This window comes from Limulus polyphemus, unplaced genomic scaffold (assembly GCF_000517525.1).
Source record: "Limulus polyphemus unplaced genomic scaffold, Limulus_polyphemus-2.1.2 Scaffold2351, whole genome shotgun sequence".
NCBI classification, from domain to species: domain Eukaryota; kingdom Metazoa; phylum Arthropoda; class Merostomata; order Xiphosura; family Limulidae; genus Limulus; species Limulus polyphemus.
In genome coordinates, this window is record NW_013667961.1 from 162,731 (window position 1) to 183,278 (window position 20,548).

General features: G+C 31.0%; 1 protein-coding gene across 1 annotated transcript in view; it reads left to right on the plus strand.

The window, feature by feature from the left end:
- LOC106466704 (muscle calcium channel subunit alpha-1-like) overlaps positions 1-20,548 on the plus strand; it is a gene marked incomplete at its 3' end in the record, with an annotated part of 121,990 nt that overhangs the window by 94,546 nt on the left and 6,896 nt on the right. The window contains exons 19-20 of the mRNA XM_013927001.2: positions 1,868-1,934; positions 14,600-14,795. Coding sequence (XP_013782455.2) covers positions 1,868-1,934; positions 14,600-14,795 — 263 coding nt within the window. The remainder of the gene's footprint in view (positions 1-1,867; positions 1,935-14,599; positions 14,796-20,548) is intronic.

A 20,548-nucleotide genomic window follows, 5' to 3' on the forward strand; every position in this document is an offset into this window, starting at 1 on the left:
GTTACGTTACGGTAACGGTTACGTTACCTTTTACGTTACGACGTACGTACGTACGTACGTAGTTACGTACTAACGTAAGTAAAGTAACTACTACTACTAGAACGCTCGGTTATAAGGTTTTTACTCATTTCTGTCAAGACCTCTTGAACCTACGTGTTTTTCTAACATCACGAATAAACCATATTAGATATTCTGATATGAATTAATAAATTATGCCAAATATTTTCACTTAATTAAGAGCTCTGATTAGATAATCTGACTTTGATTGATAAATTATGTAGGAAATTCTTGTATTAATTAACAAATTAAGTGAGATATTCTCATTTCAACTACTACATTGTTAAATATACATCCTCATCTGAATTAAATAATTATGCCAGATTTCCTTATAGTGGTTGTTTAATTATGTCATAATATCATCTTAATTGAGAATTATATAATATATTATCATCTTAATTGATAATCTATGCCGGATATCCTCATCTTAATAATTATGCCACATATAATCATTTTAATATATTATGTCTCGTATAATATTCTTAATTATTAACTTACGCCAGATGTTCTCATCTTAATGGAAAGCCCCGCAGTGGCACAGCGGTATGTCTGCGGACTTACAACGCTAGAATCCGAGTTTCGATACCCGTGGTGAGCAGAGCACAGATAGCCCATTCTGTAGCTATGTGCATAATTACAAACAAACAAACTTAATGGAAAAATTATGCCAGATATTTCCATCATAATAGCTGAAATGTGTTTGATTATTTATTGTATTAATCTAAGAATAGTCTGGCAAAATTTATATAAATTAGGATGAGAATATTCTATCATAAGTTATATCAGATATTCTCATCTCGATTAATATATTATTTTGAGTATTATCTTACTTTATTGACAAATTGATTTCTGTAGAATATTATAAATATTGTGTTGATAAATAGTTATTAAAGTGTATATATTAACCGGTTTCTTTTGTTTAAATTTTGTTTGATATTTTCTAATTTCATTTATTGAAAGATTATATAAGCAGTACATGAGTTTAAATTAGTATTTTTTATCGAAATTAGTGGTGAAAATTCTAGCATGTAGTGACTGATACATTTGAATTCTAAACCTTTTATTTTTAACACATGAAAAAAGTAACACAATTCAAGACACTTGAGTACATCTCTTCATCAAGAAATTCGTTAACCGAGCAATTCTAATGTCTCCTGACGAGTTCAATGGTAAGTACAACGCTAAAATCCGGGGTTTGAATCTCAGTGGTGGACAGATTGCAGATATCCTTTAGTGTAGTTAAGGAAACAACAACAGTTATTTTGATAAATCTAATATAGCACGAAAGAAAGAGAGGAAGGTTTACCTTCCGGAAATGTTCGGGTTATAGGGTTGCTGCTTGAACAGTGATGAAATATTTCCGGAAGTTCTCGGGTTATTGGGTGAACAGTCAAGAAAGAGTTCCGGAAAAACTCGGGTTATTGTATTGCTGATTGAACTGTGAAGAAAGATTTCCGTAAGTGCCCGGGTTATTAGGCTGCTTGAACAGTGAAGAAAGATTTCCGGAAGTGCTCGGGTTATTAGGTTTCTTGAACTGTGAAGGAAGCTATTGGGAAGTGTTTCTTGACCTCTGATGACTATTAATGGCTGGAGACGGCTTGAATGGGTAATGAAGAAAAACTTTAATATAAGTTTAACATAACAGCAAATGTACAATGTTTCGACAAGGTTTTGTCATCATCAGGTACCATAATGATGACTATATTTTGTATTACACGTTATTTCTAGAGTAATTATAGTAGTAATTGCTAATTAAGCTGCATTTCTGGTTCCGTGTGAGTGTTAAATTATTGTTCTTTGCATTCCACAGCCACATGTAAACATCCCTCTAGATGATGCTTCTGCAGAGCATGATGAAGAAGAATCTGATGACGATGGTGAGTAACTTACTGGTAATATTACTCAGGCACCTATTCCTACCAGCTTTAAACATAAATTTTTTGCACGATGTATTTCTCAACTGGTTTTAACCGTTTTTTTTTCCAAAACTGTGCTTTTTCTCTCACTTCAAACATGCATTTCTTACATATACGTGTAGAAAACCGTTTTTTATACCAGTACAATGTTTTTACAATATTGGTATCTCGTATATCAGTATTTCTGAAATTGGTACAAAAGTGTGTTCTTTATACTGGTATCATATCGTAGTTATTGTATATTAATACATTGTTATTGTTTCTTACATAATTAAAACCCATATTACTTCTAATGACTCAAATCCGCGTTTCTTCAAATAAGAGTAAAACCTTGATTTCTTGCTTTAAAAAAAGATTTCGCGTCTTATATCGCTATAAAAAAGTAAAAAAAAAAAAACTGGTTAAGATGTTCTATTAACCTACATATGTGACGGTAGAGAATAGTCGGATATTGTAATTCTAATTAGACCATGAGAGATATTACTTAAAACGTAAGTTCTGATGAAATGATAAATATGAGATTTTAAAAACAATTTCAACATTTGCTGGTGAACTTTGTGCGCTTTATGATGTTAGATTCAAACGAAAACCTGGTTGAATAATTGTATATCAGTGATATCTTTATACTGGTTTTATATTACAGTGAAGACACTATACTGGTTTTTTTATTACAGTTAAGACAGTAAACTGGTTATATATTACAATGGTGAATTTATACTGGTTTAATATGACAGGGATGATACTATACTGGCCTTATTTTACAGTGATGACAGTATGCTAATTCTATTTTACAGTGATGTCACTATACTGGTTATATACTAGAGTAACGACACTATGCTGGTTTGATATTACAGTGATTAGACTATACTGGTTTTATATTACAGTGATGGCACTATTACTGTTTTATATTACAGTGGTGAATTTATACTTGTTTTATATTACAGTGATGAAACTATACTGGTTTCATTTTACAGTGATGACACTATACTGGTTTTTTATTAGAGTAAAGACACTATGCTAGTTTTATATAACAGTGATGACACTATACCTGTTTTATATTACAGTAATGCCACTATACTGGTTTTATAGTACAGTGATGAAAATATACTGGTTTTATGTTACAGTGTGACACTATAATGATTTCATTTTACAGTGATTATTTTATACTGGTTTTATATTAAAGTGATGTTACTATACTGGTTTTATTTTACAGTAATGACACTATGCTAGTTTTATATTACAGTGACGAAACTATACTGGTTTTATATTACAGTGATGACTTTATACTAGTTTTATATTACAGTGATGAAACTATACTGGTTTTATATTACAGTGACGACTTTATAGTAGTTTCATATTACTGTGATAACACTATACTCTTTTTATATTAGAGTAAAGACACTATGCTAGTTTTATATTATATTGATGAGTTTATACTAGTTTTATATTACAGCGGTGAAACTATACTGGCATTATATTAGAGTAAAGACGCTATGCTAGTTTTATATTACAGTGATGACACTATACTATTTATATATTAGAGTAAAGACACTATGCTAGTTTTATATTACAGAAATGACACTATATTGGTTGTATAATACAATGATGACTTGATACTAGTTTTATATTCCATGATGGCACAATGGTAGTTTATTTTACAGTGATGTCACTATACTGGATTTATAATACAGTGATGTTACTACACCAGTGTTATTTTACAGTGTTGACATTGTGCAAGTTTTATATTACAGTGATGACACTATACTGGCTTTATTTTACCTTGTTGATACTATACTGGTTTTATATTACAGTGATGAGTTTATACTAGTTTTATTTTAGAGTAAAGACACTATGCTAGCTTTATTTAACAGTGATGACACTATACTTGTTTTATATTACTGTAATGACACTATACTGGTTTTATATTACAGTGATGAAACTATACTGGTTTTATATTACAGTGATGAAACTATATTGGCCTTATTTTACCGTGATGACATAATACTGTTTTAATATTACATTGATTAGACTATACTGGTTTTTTATTACAGTGATTAGACTATACTGGTTTTATATTACAGTGATAACACTATGCTAGATTTATATTACAGTGAAGACACTATACTGATTTTACATTACAGTGATGTTACAATGCTAGTTTATTTTGCAGTGAAGACACTATACTGGTTTTATATTACAGTGATGTTACAATGCTAGTTTTATTTTACAGTGATTACACTATGCTAATTTTATATGAGAGTGAAGACACTATACTGGTTTTATATTACAGTGATGTTACAATGCTAGTTTTATTTTATAGTGATTACACTATGCTAATTTTATATGAGAGTGAAGACACTATACTGGTTTTATAGTACAGTGATGGCACTATGCTAGTTTTATATTACAGTGTTGAAACTATTCTTGGTTTATATTACAGTGATGATAATGTACTGGATTTATATTACAGTGAAGACACTATACTGGTTTTTTAATACAGTGAAGACACTATACTTGTTTTATATTACAGTGGTGACTTTTTACCTGTTTTATATTACAGTAATGCCACTGTTCTAGTTTTATATTATTGTGATGACACTATACTGGTTTCATTTTACAGTGATGATTCTATACTAGTTTTATATTACAGTGATGTTACTATACTGGTTTTATTTTACACTGATGACAGTACACTGGTTTCATATAGGAGTGATGACACTATACTGTCCTTATTTTACGGTGATGACAATATGCTAGTTTTATTTTACCGTGATGACAATATGCTAGTTTTATTTTACAGTGATGTCACTATACTGGTTTAATATTACAGTGATTAGACTATACTGGTTTTATATTACTGTGATGGGTCTATGCTAGATTTATATTAGAGTCAGGACACTATACTCGTTTTATATTACAGTGATGACACTATGCTTGTTTTATATGATACTGATGACACTACTCTGGTTTTATATTACACTGATGATACTAATCTGGTCTTATATTAGAATGATGCCATGATGCTAGGTTTATTTTACAGTCATGACACTATACTAGATTTATATTAAAGTGATGACTTTATTCTAGTTTTATATTACAGTGATGACACTATGCTAGTTTTATATTACAGTCATGACACTATACTAGATTTATATTAAAGTGATGACTTTATTCTAGTTTTATATTACAGTGACGACACTATGCTAGTTTTATATTACAGTGATGACACTATGCTAGTTTTATATTACAGTGATGACTCTATGCAAGTTTTATATTACAGTGATGACAGTATACTAGTTTTATATTACAGTGACGAGTTTATAGTAGTTTTATTTTTCTGTGATAACACTATACTGGTTTTAAATTGGAGTAAAGACACTATGCTTGTTTTATATTACAGTGCTGACACTACACTGGTTTTATATTACTGTGATGAAACTATATTGGTTTTATATTACAGTGATGACTTTATAGTAGTTTTATTTTTCTGTGATAACACTATACTGGTTTTATATTAGAGTAAAGACACTATGCTTGTTTTATATTACAGTGATGATATTATTCTGGTTTTATTTGAGAGTGATGACACAATACTAGTTTTATTTTACAGTGAAGACACTGTACTCGTTCTATTTTACAATGATGACACTATACTGGCCTTATTTTTCCGTGATGACATTATGTTAGTTTTATTTTACAGTGATGTCACTATACTGTTTTAATATTACAGTGATTAGATGATACTGGTTTTATATTACATTGATGACACTATACTGGTTTTATATTACAGTGATGACACTATGCTAGATTTATATTACAGTGAAGACACTATACTGGTTTTATATTACAGTGATGATAAAATGCTAGTTTTATATTACAGTGATTACACTATGCTAATTTTATATTATAGTGAAGACACTATACTGGTTTTATATTACAGTGATGGCACTATGCTAGTTTTATATTACAGTGGTGAACCTATTCTAGCTTTATATTACTGTGATGTCACTATACTGGTTTAATAATACAGTGATCAGACTATACAGGTTTTATATTACACTGTACTGGTCTTATATTACAGTGATGACACTATACTGTTTTTTATTACACTAATGACACTATGCTAGTTTTATATTATACTGATGATAGTACACTGGTTTTATATTAGAGTGAAGACACTATACTCCTTTTATATTACTATGATGACACTATGCTTGTTTTATATTACAGTGAAGACACTATACTGGTTTTATAATACAGTAAATACACTATACTTGTTTTATATTACAGTGGTAACTTTTTACCGGTTTTATATTACAGTAATGCCACTATTCTAGTTTTATATTACCGTGATGACACTATACTGGTTCATTTTACAGTGATGATTCTATACGAGGTTTATATTATAGTGATGTTACTATACTGGTTTTATTTTATAGTGATGACACTATGCTGGCCTTATTTTACAGTGATTAGAGTACGCTAGTTTTATATTACACTGATGACAGTACACTGGCTTTATTTTACATTGTTGATACTATACTGGTTTTATATTACAGTGATGACTTTATACTAGTTTTATTTTAGAGTAAAGACACTATGCTTGTTTTATTTAACAGTGATGACACTATACTTGTTTTATATTACTGTAATGACACTATACTGGTTTTATATTACAGTGATGAAACTATACTGGTTTTATATTACAGTGATGAAACTATATTGGCCTTATTTTACCGTGATGACATTATACTGTTTTAATATTACATTGATTAGACTATACGGGTTTTATATTACAGTGCTTAGCCTATACTAGTTTTATATTACAGTGATGACACAATGCTAGTTTTATTTTACAGTGAAGACACTATACTGGTTTTATATTACAGTGATGATAAAATGCTAGTTTTATATTACAGTGATTACATTATGCTAATTTTATATTAGAGTGAAGACACTATAATGGTTTTATATTACAGTGGTGAACCTATTCTAGTTTTATATTGCTGTAATGACACTATAGTGATTAGACTATAAAGGTTTTATATTACAGTCATTAGACTGTACTGGTTTTATATTACAGTGATGACACTATACTTCTTTTTTATTACACTAATGACACTATGCTAGTTTTATATTATACTGATGACAGTACACTGGTTTTATATTAGAGTGAAGACACTATACTTCATTTATACTACTATGATGACACTATGATTGTTTTATATTACAGTGAAGACACTATACTGGTTTTATAATACAGTAAAGACACTATACTTGTTTTATATTACAGTAGTGACTTTTTACCTGTTTTATATTACAGTGATGACACTATTCTAGTTTTATATTACCGTGATGTTACTATACTGGTTTTATTTTACAGTGATGACACTATGCTGGGCTTATTTTACAGTGATTAGAGTACGCTAGTTTTATATTACACTGATGACAGTACACTGGTTTTATATTACAGTGATGACACTATACTGGCCTTATTTTACCGTGATGACAATATGCTAGTTTTATTTTACAGTGATGACACTATGGTAGTTTTATATTACAGTGAAGTTTCTATACTTGTTTTATATTACAGTGATGACAATATGCTAGTTTTATTTTACAGTGATGACACTATGGTAGTTTTATATTACAGTGAAGTTTCTATACTTGTTTTATATTACAGTGATTAGACTATTCTGGTTTATTATTACAGTGATGACTTTATACTGGTTTTATATTACCATGGTGACTTTATACTTGTTTGATATTACAGTTTTGAAACTATACTGTTTTTTTTTACACTCATGTCACTATACTAGTTTTATATTACAGTGAAGACACTATACTGGTTTTATATACAGTGGTGAATTTATACTCGTTTTATATTACAGTGATGACTCTATGCTAGTTTTATATTACCGTGATGGCAGTATACTGGTTTCATTTTACAGTGATGAATTTATACTCGTTTTATATTACAGTGATGTTATTCTACTGGTTTTATTTTACATTGATGACACTATGCTAGTTTTATATTATACTGATGACACTACACTGGTTTTATATTAGAGTGATGCCACTATGCTAGGTTTAATATACAGTGATAGCACTATGCTAATTTTATATTACAGTGATGAAACTATACTAATTTTACATTACAGTGATGACACTGTACTGGTTTTATATTAGAGCAAAAACACTATGCTAGTTTTATATTACATTGAAGACACTATGCTAGTTTTATATTATAGTGATGTTTTTATACTGGTTTTATGTTAGAGTGAAGACACTACTGGTTTTGTATTACAGTAGTGACACTATGGTAGTTTTATATTACAGTGACGAAACTATACTGGTTTTATATTACAGTAATTAGACTATGCTAGTTTTATAATATAGTGATGTTTTTATACTGGTTTTATGTTAGAGTGAAGACACTCTACTGGTTTTGTATTACAGTGGTGACACTATGGTAGTTTTATATTACAGTGACGAAACTATACTGGTTTTATATTACAGTAATTAGACTATTCTAGTTTTATGACGGTGATGACTTTATGCTAGTTTTATATTACAGTGATGACTTTATACTTGTTTTATATTACAGTGTTGACACTATACTGGTTTTATATTAGAATAATGACTCTATGCTAGTTTTATATTACAGTGATGACACTATTATGGTGTTATATTACAGTGATGACACTATTATGGTGTTATATTACAGTGATGACACTATTATGGTTTTGTATTACAGTGATGTTACTACACTGGCTTGTGCATGGTCTGTAATGATAGTGAACTTCTGCTATATAGATAACAAAGGAACGTTCAATTCGATGAAGCTAAGCATTCCTGTTCTGTAACTGAGTAATTTATTTCAACTTTTCCTAACTGTCTACTCTGATAAGCTATAGGGCGTTTCTTTCCTATTTCATCTAACTGTGATAATACTGCAACTATAGTGAAACCTGAATTATCTGCACTTACGATAATTTCCTTACTGAACTCTAACTTTTAGGGTAGGTTTTACACCATTTGTGGTCACCAAATGACCTAAGTACTCTACTTCTTTTTTTAAAACTGACATCTACTGAGTTTAAGCATTAGGTTTGCTTTCCATAATCTATCAAATACATGCCTTAATCTTTCTAAGTGTTCTTCAAATCTTGCTGCGAAACTATAACATCGTCTAAGTAACAAAAACATTCCGAATCTTGCAAGCCTGATAATACAACATCCATTAACCTTGGAATGTTGAAGGGGCATTGCATAAGCCAAAAGACATTCTATTAAAGTGGTATTTACCTTAAGATAATACAAAAGCAATGTTAATTTTATCTTCTTTTTCTGTCTCCATTTGCCAATATCCAATTTGTAAATCCATAGATGAAAAGTATTTTTCCTACTTAATCTATCCAAGGTTTCTTGGATATTTGGTGATGGTTAGATGTATTTCACTGTTACTCCATTCACTTTCCTAGAATCCACACATAACCATAATTTTCTGTCCTTCTTATGAACTAATACAACTGGAGATGCGTATGGACTACTACTGTACTCTATTACACCTTGTTCAAGCATCTCTTTTTTACACATACTTTTATTTCTACCTTCTGGTTTTCTGGCACTCTAAAGGGTCTCTGTGCTATAGTCTTACTGTCATTTAACACTATTTTGTGCTTAAATTTACTTGCACAACAATTAGAACCATTTTCTCCTATAAATATATGCCTATATTCTTCTAACTGTATTCCGACTGCTTATTCTTAGCCTTGGTAATGCTAGCATTAAGCATCTGACTATTACTTGTAGTCAGTGGGAAGGTATCATGTGTCTCAAAGGTTGCACATAAATATGAGAATTCAAGTCCTTCAAAACTTAATATCTCTGGTTCTATGCATAGCTTACCTATACTCCTCTACTAACCTACTTACTAGATACTGAAAATCTGTGGTTTCACACAGTTCATTATAAGCCCTAATATAGCATTTTGCTTCACCTGCTTTTCTTAATCCTAAATTGTCTGCCTTTTGGGCATTAATCCAGTCTGATATTTTGGCAGCTTCATTTAAGGCATCAATAATGCCCTCAAAATCCTCGTCGAGTCTACTGAGATATAACAGTATGGTGCTCATCAGATATAAAGCACTGCATGGACCTACTTGTGCAGATTGTTTTTCTGCAGCTTTGTAGATAGCATCAGCCCTTCTATTAACTCTAGGCATGCACCACCCTTTTCTGTAGTGGTGTCAACACCAGCAGTAGCCATAGTTACTTATTTACTACTCATTTTTAGCTTTCCTTATTTATAGTACTTTTGGTTAATTTTCTTACTTTTACTCCTATCTTTACAATAATCAACCTATCATTAGCTACTCCAAAATAATTCTCGAGACTGCGCCAGTTGTAATGGGCAGTGCCCTTAGGGCTAGTCGTTGGAGCTTCGACTGTACTACCGAATACACAACGTTTATTTAGTTGAGGATTGCAGTGGGGAGTAGATCTCACAAGTCGCAATCTCGAGGTAATTTACAGTTATAATAAAGAAAAAATTCTGAAACTGACATTGAACAAAATATATCGACATTTATTAGGTCTTTCCACATAGCACACACTTTTAATATCAACACTTAGAATTGTTAGAAACTCACGGCTTAGTAAATGTTTAACTTTCACTTTTCAATTAAACACTATTAACCAATAGAATATTTCTTTCTATTTTAAGCAATAACTACCTTTAGTAAACTACATTAATTGAACAAGAGAGATAGCAATTTATACTTACAACAAGGTCTGACTATTGTATCTCTGGAGGTTGTAAATCTTTATATTCATGTTGACTTGGAAACCTTGATTCATCCTGGAGAGACTTCATTTCTTCCTGAAATCTTCTTGATTTTTAGCTTAAGACACAAGTTTTTATACTGTATTCTCTTTATATCCTTTTGATTTTCCAAATAGTGTTCCTGACTACCTGCAAGTAGTCCTGACACTTTATTGACTAATTTCTGCAACTCATTGGGCATTTCCAATAAAAGAACCAAAATTCTCAAGAAATTGGTTATTTTGATGGTGAGTGCTCCAGTTGCCTTTTTACTTGTACTACTACACAGGTCTGGAGTAACAGATCTCACATCAAAGTATCGATTTGAGATTCTATCATAAACGTTTTAGTAGCCTTTACTGTGGTACTAACTCAGCATCAGTAACTTATCACTGTCAAAGTCGTGACCAACATTTTTCTCAGTGTCCTCACTATAGCTTCATTTTTTATAACTCTTAACTCATGATTCTGAACACTAACGAGCCAGCTAACTGTGCTTTGCCTAGTTCTTGACCCAATTTCGTAATACAGGCGTCGTTTACTTATGCCATTTCTTCACAAATAAGCAGCACACTCAGAAACATTAATTTCTTTCTTAAACATAAAAGGATGAAGCAATTGTAAAATTCCCTCAAAACATCCAGTTGCTTCAGTGGTCTTGTCTAGACTCTTTATTGGCCACTGTTTCCTTATATGTCAGTTACTTTTACAAGAGATTGGTCCATTAATATGTGGTCTTTGGGAAACTCGAATCACAATTGCTTATGTTTTGCTTTCGTGGCATCACTATGATTACCAGTTGTGGCATTATTTTAGAACATTTCACTTCAAGATTTCACTTTGATGTTGAGCAGTAACACAGTTGAGGTGGATCACGTTTTTTACTATTATTTTTAATGCTATTTATTTTAACCTTGTTTCGATCAACAAAGAAACAAATCATTTGTAATATTATGTTTTAAAATTTTCTTTCTTAGATTGGTTTTGATTCCTTTACAGTTAAATGTTTGATAAAGAGATCCATTGGGATTTGTGGCATAACTCCCAACCAAAGAAATAAAACTTCACAAGATTTTTGAAGAAAACACTATTCAACAGTATATGAAATTACCTTATAAATATGACACACATCCAAAATAAACTATTCAACAATATATGAAATTATCTTATAAATATGACACACACTTTCAAATTAAACTATTTAACAATATATGAAACTGCCTTATCATTATGACACACATTCAAAAGAAATATTCAACAATATATGAAACTACCTCGTAAACAGATAAAGGTAACACTATTGAGTATAACTAAAATTCCAGGGTCATGTATTGGCCCTACAGTACAGTAATATATTTCGAAGCTGACAAGCAGCGTTTTTACATCATTGCTATACCTCAGAATGACAGTCAATCCCTTAGCATGTAGGATAGATGGTAAGGTTGCTTTACTAAAATAACAGTCAGTCCCTTAGCATGTATGATAGGTGGTAGGGTTGCTTTATAAGAATGACAGTCAATCCCTTAATATGGATGTGGGGAGGTAGGGTTAGTTTATAAGAATAATATAGCCAATTTCTTAGTGTGTATGATAGGTGGTAGGTTTGCTTTATAATAATGACAGTTAATTTCTTAGTGTGTATGATAGGTGGTAGGTTTGCTTTATAAGAATGACAGTCCCTCCCTTAGTGTGTATGATGGATGGTAGGGTTGCTGTATAAGAATAACAGTCAATCCCTTAATGTGTATAGGTGGTAGGTTTGCTGTATAAGAATGGCAGTCAATCTCTTAGTGTGTATGATAGGTGGTAGGGTTTCTGTATAAGAATGACAGTCAATCCCTTAGCATATATAACAGGTGGTAGGTTTGTTGTATAAGAATGACAGTCAATACCTTAGCGTGTATGATGGGTGGTAGGATTGCTTTATAAGAATGACAGTCAATCCCTTAGCATTTATGATAGTGTTACGACAGCGGAAGTCACGCAACACTGGGAGCATGCGCGCTGGAGTTTTTAGAAGGATCATGAATTTTCCTGGCAACTCTAGTTGGTTCCAAGCACCCTCTTTTTTAGTATATAAGCCCAGCAAATAAAGCCAGCGAGGAAGATAGAATTGCAGAGATATGCATATACATTGAGAATAGAGATAATTGAGTGAAGCGAACAGTATGTACCATAAAGTGTGTGAATAACTGTGATTTATATCGTGTGTTTATAAAAGTAGTTAAGTTAAAGCGACTGTGGAAATTCTGTGTATTACAAAGTTTTATCGAGAAAGAATAAACTAGTTTTAATTAAGAAAGGACTTGTATCACTGAAGTTCCTCTGAAAGAAGTTATACCGGAAATTAACAAACGAGCAGATACGTATCAATAGGTTGTAAGTTTGCTTTATAAAAATGACAGTCAATTCCTTAGCGTGTATGATGGGTTGTAAGATTGTGTTGACTGATGATCTTCACCTTAATTAGTATCTCACAATAACTGTCGGCGGCAGATACTTTTAGTAGCTTCACCGTAAAAAACAAGGTAAAATCGATTTAGAATGTTTTCGTTTACGGATTTATTGTTCAGTTAGTGATACCCGAAGAAGGGCATTGTCCGAAACGTTGTATCCACAATTATATATATTATAAAAATATATATATTAACTCCTTAGTGATTTGACCTATAATATACTTCTTTTTTAAATGATGAATATGCTACTAACTAATGAGTTCTCTTTATTAGGAAAACGGTGTCAAGGGAGATCTCTGGCTTGGGCTAAATTAGTTATTTTAAATCAGACTAAAAGTTTCTGATTTCTTCTAAAAACACATATCTAAGAATCTAAGTTATCTTGTGTCTCACGAAAAGTGGTGATTGTAATGAAATTACATAATATAATCTATATAGTCCACATCTATACAAATTACACATTACATATGTAAATAACTATATAACTCGTATATACACAAGTTACACATTACGTATATAAATAATTATATAACTCATATATACACAAATTACACATTACGTATATAAATAATTATATAACTCATATATACACAAATTACACATTACGTATATAAATAATTATATAACTCATATATACACAAATTACACATTACGTATATACATAACTATATAACTCATATATACACAAGTTACACATTACGTATATACATAACTATATAAATCATATATACACAAGTTACACATTACGTATATACATAACTATATAAATCATATATACACAAGTTACACATTACGTATATACATAACTATATAACTTATATATACACAAGTTACACATTACGTATATACATAACTATATAACTCATATATACACAAGTTACACATCACACATATATGTATAATCTGTGCAATCAGTATATATATACAAATTAAAACGTTAGGTATTTAAACGTGTTTGACTTATGAGTGTTTGATCACATTTTGAATCCCAATAGTTTTCGGTATTTGTGAAGTGTGAGCCCATTTAAAGAAAAACTTAAGATTTTTGTTTTATTTCATACGCTTATTAGTTCGTTAACACAGTAATTTAGTCACTGTTTCAAATTATTACTGGAATAGATGAAATTGAGTGTAATTAGTAATTATTCACACACTTTACTACAGGTTCTATACTTGTTTGTGTGAAGAACATTGTTTACAAGAGTGATTAAAAAAGTTGATAGCAAACTTTTCAGAAAATTCAGTTTATTCTCATTACCGTTCAGCATTTAGTTCTCTAACTTCACTAAGTGAAATGGTTTGTTATCATTCATCTGAACAATGATTTCTAACTTTCAATGAAGATGAAGAAGGTGAAGACGACGACGATGAGGAAGATAATGAAGATGAAGACGAAGAAGAAGGTGAAAATGAAGAGAAGGAGGATGTAGAATCTGCTGCAGGTGCTAGACCAAGACGCCTCTCTGAGCTTAACATCCCCACCAAGATTCATCCTATTCCTCAAGCTTCCTCCTTCTTTATTTTCTCTAATACAAACAAGTAAGTTGGATAAATAGACAACTAACTCTCCTATTTATTTATTTTTCTATTACACACAAGTAACTTGGATAAACAGACAACTAACTCTCCTATTTATTTATTTTTCTATTACAAAGAGTAAGTTGGATAAATAAATAACTAACCCTCCTATTTATTTATTCATTTTCTCTAATACAAACAAGTAAGTTGGATAAATAGACAACTACCTCTCCTTTTTATTTATTTTCTCTAATACAAACAAGAAAGTTGCATAAATAGACAACTAACTCTCCTATTTATTTATTTTCTCTAACACAAACAAGTAACTTTTATAAATAGACAATTAACTCTCCTATTTATTTTCTCTAACACAAAAAAGTACGTTGCATAAATAGACAACTACCTCTCCTATTTATTTATTTTTCTATTACAAAGAGTAAGTTGGATAAATAGACAACTAACTCTCCTACTTCTTTATCTTTTCTAATACAAACAAGTAAGTTGTATAAATAGACAACTAACTCTCCTATTTAGATACGATGGTAGTTCATGTTCTGAATTCTATATAATTTAGGTAGATATGATGACAGTTCTTGTTCAGCATTTTATATTATTTAGGTAGATACGATGGCAGTTCATGTTCAGCATTCTATATAAGTTAGGTAAATACGATGGTAGTTCAAGCTCAGCATTCTATATAATTTAGGTAGATACGGTGGTAGTTCATGTTCGGCATTCTATATAATTTAGGTAGATACCGTGGCAGTTCATGTTTAGCATTCTATATAATTTAGGAAAATACGATGGTAGTTCATGTTCAGCATTCTATATAATTTAGATAGATACGATGGTAGTTTATGTTCAACATTCTCTATAATTTAGACAGATACGATGAAAGCTCATGTTCAGCATTCTATATCATGTAGGTAGATAGGATTGTAGTTCATGTTCAGCATTCTGTATAATTTATACAGATACGATGAAAGTTCAAGTTCAGCATTCTATATAATTTAGATAGATACGATGGTAGTTTATGTTGAACATTCTCTATAATTTAGGTAGATACGATGGTAGTTCATGTTCAGCATTCTATATAATATAGGTAGATATGATGGTAGTTCATGTTCGGCATTCTATATCATGTAGGTAGATAGGATTGTAGTTCATGTTCAGCATTCTGTATAATTTATACAGATACGATGAAAGTTCAGGTTCAGCATTTTATATAATTTAGATAGATACGATGGTAGTTCATGTTCAGCATTCTATATAATTTAGATAGATACGATGGTAGTTTATGTTCAACATTCTCTATAATTTAGATAGATACGATGGTAGTTCATGTTCAGCATTCTATATAATATAGGTAGCTATGATGGTAGTTCATGTTCAGCATTCTGTATAATTTATACAGATACGATGAAAGTTCAGGTTCAGCATTCTATATAATTTAGATAGATACGATGGTAGTTCATGTTCAGCATTCTATATAATTTAGATAGATACGATGGTAGTTCATGTTCAGCATTCTATATAATTTAGATAGATACGATGGTAGTTCATGTTCAGCATTCTATATAATTTAGATAGATACGATGGTAGTTCATGTTCAGCATTCTATATAATTTAGATAGATACGATGGTAGTTTATGTTCAACATTCTCTATAATTTAGGTAGATACGATGGTAGTTCATGTTCGGCATTCTATATAATACAGGTAGATATGATGGTAGTTCATGTTCGGCATTCTATATATTTAAGTAGATATGATGGTAGTTCATGTTCGGCATTCTATATATTTAAGTAGATGCGATGGTAGTTCATGTTCGGCATTCTATATATTTAAGTAGATGCGATGGTAGTTCATGTTCGGCATTCTATATAATTTAGGTAGATGCGATGGGAGTTTATGTACAGCATTCTGTATAATTTAGGTAGATACGATGGTAGCTGATGTCCAGCGTTCTATATAATTTCGGTTGATACGATGGTAGTTCATATTCAGCATTCTATATAATATAGGTAGATACGATGTCAGCACATGTTCAGCAGTCCTTGGATAACTCTAGTGGTATCTTTGGTTACATGTTCTGTGTAACTTAGGTTAAACCAGTGAGAGCTGAGGTCTGGCCTATCACATAGCTCAGATAAAACTAGTGACAGCTGAGGTTTAGCGTTTCACATAACTCAGGTATATCCAGTTGGAGCATAGGTTTCACCTTCGATAGAGATCAGTTGAATACAGTGGTAGTGTAAGATCGACCTTCCATATAACTCAGCAAAAATATAGGATGCTGAGAATCGACCTTCTATATAACTCAGGTACATACATTTGTAACTGAAGTTTTTCGTCCCGTATAACTCAGGTAAATCCAGTGGTAGCAGAGATTGGACCTTCCATATAACTCAGGTAAATCCTAGGGTAGATCAGGTTACACAATTTCTATAAACCAGGTAAAGCTGATTGTAGCTCAATATTTGGTAATAACTTAAATACATTTAGCTGTATTAGAGATGTCACGTTTTATATATCTAGATTTACAAGTTCCATTTAACTCTGGTAGATCTGATTACAGCCAATGTTCAGTATTAGGTAATTATGATGGGGTCTCATGTTCCATGTTCCATAAATTTCTGATAAATGCAGACGTGGCTACAGGTTCAATATTGTGTATAATTTCTATATATCTAGTGGTAGTTCCTGTTCTATATAATATGTGTATATCTGGTAATAACTCATGTTCCATGTTCTATATAATTTGTGTCTATACGGAGGTAGTTCATTTCTTTATAATTTGTGAATATTCAGTGGTAGTTCATGTTCCATGTTCTATATAATTTGTGTATATCCAATGGCAATTCATGTTCTATATAATTTGTGTATATCCAGTGGTAGTTCATGTTCCATATTCTATATAGTTTGTGTATATTCGGTGGTAATTCATGTTCCATGTTCTATATAGTTTATATATATGCAGTGGTAATTCATGTTTCATGTTCTATATAGTTTGTGGATATGCGGTGGTAATTCATGTTTCATGTTCTATATAGTTTGTGTATATCCAGTGACAATTGATGTTCTATATAATTTGTGTATATCCAGTGGTAGTTCATGTTCCATGTTCTATATAGTTTATATATATGCAGTGGTAATTCATGTTTCATGTTCTATATAGTTTGTGTATATGCGGTGGTAATTCATGTTTCATGTTCTATATAGTTTGTGTATATCCAGTGACAATTGATGTTCTATATAATTTGTGTATATCTAGTGGTAGTTCATGTTCCATGTTCTATATAGTTCGTGTATATTCGGTGGAAATTCATGTTCCATGTTCTATATAGTTTATTTATATGCGGTGGTAATTCATGTTCCATGTTCTATATAGTTTATATGTATCCAGTGGTACTTCATGTTCCAGGTTCTATATAGTTTGTGTATATGCGGTGGTAATTCATGTTCGATGTTCTATATAGTTTGTGTATATGTCGTGGTAATTCATGTTCCACGTTCTATATAGTTTATGCATATGCGGTGGTAATTCATGTTCCATGTTCTGTAAAATTTGTGTATATGCGGTGGTAATTCATGTTCCATGTTCTATATAGTTTATTTATATGCGGTGATAATTCATGTTCCACGTTCTATATAGTTTGTATATATCCAGTGATAGTTCATGTTCTATATAATTTGTGTATATCCAGTGGTAGTTCATGTTCTATGCTCTATATAGTTTATGTATATGCGGTGGTAATTCATGTTCCATGTTCTATATAGTTTATGTATATGCGGTAGTAATTCATGTTCCATGTTCTGTATAATTTCAGTACACCCGATTGTAGTTCATGTTCTGTATCATTTGTGTACATCTAGTGGTAAATCATGTTCTGTATCATTTGTGTACATCCAGTGGCAGTTCATATTCGGTATAATTTTTATATATCCAGTGGTAGTTGATGTTCTGTATAATTTGAGTATATCCGGTGGTAGTTCATTTTCTGTATGATTTGTGTATATCCAGTTGTAGTTGATGTTCTGTATAATTTGTGTATATCCACTGGGTAATTCATGTTCTATATAATTTGTGTATATCCACTGGGTAATTCATGTTCTGTAAAGTTTATGTGTATATCTGGTTGAAGTTCATGTTCTGTATTATTTGTGTATATCCAATGGTAGTTCATGTTCTATATAATTTGTGTATATCCGGTGGTAGTTCATTTTCTGTATGATTTGTGTATATCCAGTTGTAGTTGATGTTCTGTATAATTTGTGAATATCCGGTTGTAGTTGATGTTCTATATAATTTGTGTATATCCGGTTGAAGTTCATGTTCTGTATTATTTGTGTATATCCAGTGGTAGTTCATGTTCCATATAATTTGAGTATATGCGGTGGTAGTTCATGTTCTATATAATTTGTGTATATGTTCTGTATAATTTGTGTATAGGCGGTGGTAATTCATGTTCCATGTTCTGTATCATTTGGTATATCCGGTCATAGATCATGTTCTATATAATTTCCGTATAAACAGTGGTAGTTCATGTTCTGTATCATTTGAGTATATCCAGTGGTTATTCATGTTCTATGTTCTGTATAATTTCTGTATATCCAATGGTAGTTCATGTTATGTATAATTTGTGTATACCTAGTGGTAGTTCATGTTCTATAGAATTTGTGTATATGCGGTGGTAACTCATGTACCATGTTCTGTATAATTTCTGTATATGCGGTGGTAACTCATGTACCATGTTCTGTATAATTTCTGTATATTCGGTGGTACTTGATGTTCTGTTTAATTTGCGTATTTCCGGTGGTAATTCATGTTTTTAATATTGTTTGTGTTTATACGGTGGTGGTTCATGTCCTACATAATTTGCGTATATCCGGCGGTAGTTCATGTTTAATATAAGTTGTGTATATACGGTGGTGGTTCATGTTCTGTATAATTTGTGTATATAGGGTGGTAGTTCGTGTTTTATATAATTTGCGTATATACAGTGGTAGTTCATGTTTTATATAATTTGCGTATATACAGTGATAGTTCATGTTCTGTTTAATTTGTTTATATACGGTGGTGGTTCATGTTCTGTATAATTTGTGTATATCCATTGATAGTTTATATTCCATGTTCTATATAATTTGTGTATATGCGGTGGTAATTCATGTTCTGTATAATTTCTGTATATCCAGTGGTACTTCATGTTCTTTATAATTTGCTTATGTTCGGTGGTAGTTCATGTTTTATATAATTTGTGCATATTCGGTGGTAGTTGATGTTCTGTATAATTTTTGTACATCCGGTGGTAATTCATTTTTTATGTAATTTTTGTATATCTGGTGTAGTTCATTGTCTATATAATTTGTGTATATCAGTTGTAGTTCATTTTCTATATCCAGGGGTAGTTCATGTCCTATACAATTTGTGTATATCCGGTGGTAGTTCATGTTCCATGTTCTATATAATTTGTGTATATGTGCTGGTAAATCATGTTCCATGTTTATATAATTTGTGTATATCCAGGGGTAGTTCATTTTTTGTGTAATTTGTGTGTATCTGGTGTAGTTCATTGTCTATATAATTTGTGTATATCCGGTTGTAGTTCATTTTCTATATAATTTGTGTACATCCAGTGGTAGTTAATGTTCAGTAAAAATTCTGTATATTCGGTGGTAGTTCATGTTCTGTATAATTTGTGTATTTCCAGTGGTAGTTCATTTTCTGTATAATTTGTGTATTTCCAGTGGTAGTTCATTTTCTGTATAATTTGT